The sequence below is a fragment of the Micropterus dolomieu genome, linkage group LG12, assembly GCF_021292245.1.
Source record: "Micropterus dolomieu isolate WLL.071019.BEF.003 ecotype Adirondacks linkage group LG12, ASM2129224v1, whole genome shotgun sequence".
NCBI classification, from domain to species: Eukaryota; Metazoa; Chordata; class Actinopteri; order Centrarchiformes; family Centrarchidae; genus Micropterus; species Micropterus dolomieu.
In genome coordinates this window covers 5,966,577-5,968,503 of record NC_060161.1, presented here as the reverse complement: position 1 = coordinate 5,968,503, position 1,927 = coordinate 5,966,577, and the positions used below count along the sequence as shown (strand labels likewise).

Genomic DNA, 1,927 nt, shown 5'->3' with positions numbered 1-1,927 from the left:
CGCAGCCAGTTTTTAAAGAACTGCCATGTGTTCACCTTTTTATTGTCATATAAGGCACAGTTTCTGGCAACAACAATGGCGTGCCTGGCAACAGCCAGGACTAAGTTGGTAGTCCATATGTCTGATGTTTTGCTGTTCTCAGGTAGCCCAAAGATTAGCGTCCAGTAAAGTTCCTGCTCTGTGGGTGCCGACCAGGCGCAGCAGCGGGCAAGCAGTCCACAGACAGCTACCCAGAAGGGGACCAGAGAGGAGCAACTGAGCACAAGATGCTCCAAAGTCTCATCCTCCTTCTCACACCTCACGCATGTGCGCTTGTAACGGTCCTTGTCAATTTGCCTGAGAATCACAGCCGTGAAGATCCTTCGGTGGCGAATTCTATACTCAGTGCCAAATATGTCGGGGCCAGCGAAGCGGAGATCCACGTTATGCCAGATGGACCCAGCATCCCGGGAATAGCTGTCCCCACGCCACTTCCGCTGTTGGCCGTCTGCATGCTTTGTCCACAAGCAGCCGGTACCATTTTTTAGTTGTCATGGCCTGAAGTGCCGTGGGGGGCCCTCCCCAGGAGACGTGGAAATCTGGCAAAGTTCCACCTGGATCACCCGCTCCACCGTGCCCCATCTTAGGTTGTCGCCTGAGGACTGCCCCCCAAGAATCCGGGAGGGCACTCTCCACCCTGGCACACAAAGCCACCACAACCTTTGGACTAAAAGTGACAGCATTAGTGCGGAGAGCCCGAATGACCCGCTCCCTATCGACACGCCCCTCACTGCCTACCAGATGGTGTACCTGGTGGAGGCCCGCCCTCGATAGGAGGGTGGTGACCAGGGGCCTGCTGGCAGGAGCCAAACACGGGTTTCGCAGGAGCGGCTGCAACAAGACTTGGTCCCTGTGCTCGATGGTAGCCCCGAGGAGTCGCCGGGCCCCACCCCACACCCGCATCACTTCAGCAAAAAGAGGGTCAAGTGTCTCTACTTGTTCAACGGTGGGGACTCCACACAGGTTAAAAAGCCCGCAGGGTCCACACCGCCCCACCTGTTCCTGGAGGAAGTCCAGCCAATAGGCGAGACCCCCCCCCGAGAGCAGTTTCTGGACCAGCTTGACCCTCAAGGCGCACCTGACCGTGCCCAGATCTCTCAGATTTAGCCCACCCTCCCGCACACGACACACCAAGGTGGCGTATGCGATGAGGCTGGGCCTCCCCCTCCAGACAAAAGCACGGATGGCTGTCAAGATCATCTGCAAGGTTTGGGCGGGAAGATCATGGACGGCCAGGGTGTGCAGCACCATAGGCAGCACTAAGCTGTTAATCACTTGTACCCTGGCACGCAGGGACAGGCTTCTCATTGCCCACAGAGTAAGCCTGCGCCTGACTTTGCCCACGATCTCCGCCCAGCTTTTATCTCTGGCAGCCCGGATATCAGCGCCGAGGTACACACCCAGCACTCTGACCGTGCCATCCCCTTGCTGGAATGACCATCTCCTCAGGGAGCGAGACACTGCACCAAAGTGCGTTAACGTAGACTTGGCCATGTTAACGCGTGCACCGGAGGCCCTCTCAAAAACTCTGAGGTGGTGCATTGCCCTCTCCAAATCAGTCTCCGTCCTGACCGTGATGGTGACATCATCAGCATACAAGGAGACCTTGATCTCTCTCCCCAAGGGGGTCGGGATGCCTGTGATGCCACCATCTCGGAGGAGGAGAAGGGCCAGAGGTTCGATAGCAATGCTGAAGAGGAGGGAAGACAGGGGGCACCCCTGTCTTACTGACCTCTCCAGCAGGAAGGCCTCCGACACAACACCGTTAAGTTTGATCCTACTAGCCGCGTCCCTGTACAGTAACTCAATCCAGTTCACAAAGCACTCACCAAAGCCAAACTGCCGGAGCAGGCCAAACAGGTAGCCATGATCAACCCGATCAAATGCC

The 1,927-nt window shown here is 56.9% G+C and overlaps 1 protein-coding gene across 4 annotated transcripts in view; it reads right to left on the bottom strand.

Annotated features, from left to right (window-relative positions):
* Nucleotides 1–1,570, bottom strand: part of LOC123980561 — a 2,839-nt gene extending 1,269 nt beyond the window's left edge. Inside the window, exons 1-2 of one of the 4 annotated variants that reach the window (XM_046065006.1) lie at nt 790–1,570; nt 635–706 (exon numbers count right to left, since the gene is read on the bottom strand). In XM_046065006.1, the coding sequence (XP_045920962.1) occupies nt 635–706; nt 790–1,533 (816 nt within the window). In that variant the 5' untranslated portion in view covers nt 1,534–1,570. Of the gene's footprint in view, nt 1–30 lie in introns of those variants that run through there. The other 3 variants (XM_046065005.1, XM_046065007.1, XM_046065004.1) reach the window with 3 other exon arrangements.
* Nucleotides 1,571–1,927: the final 357 nt, after the last annotated feature.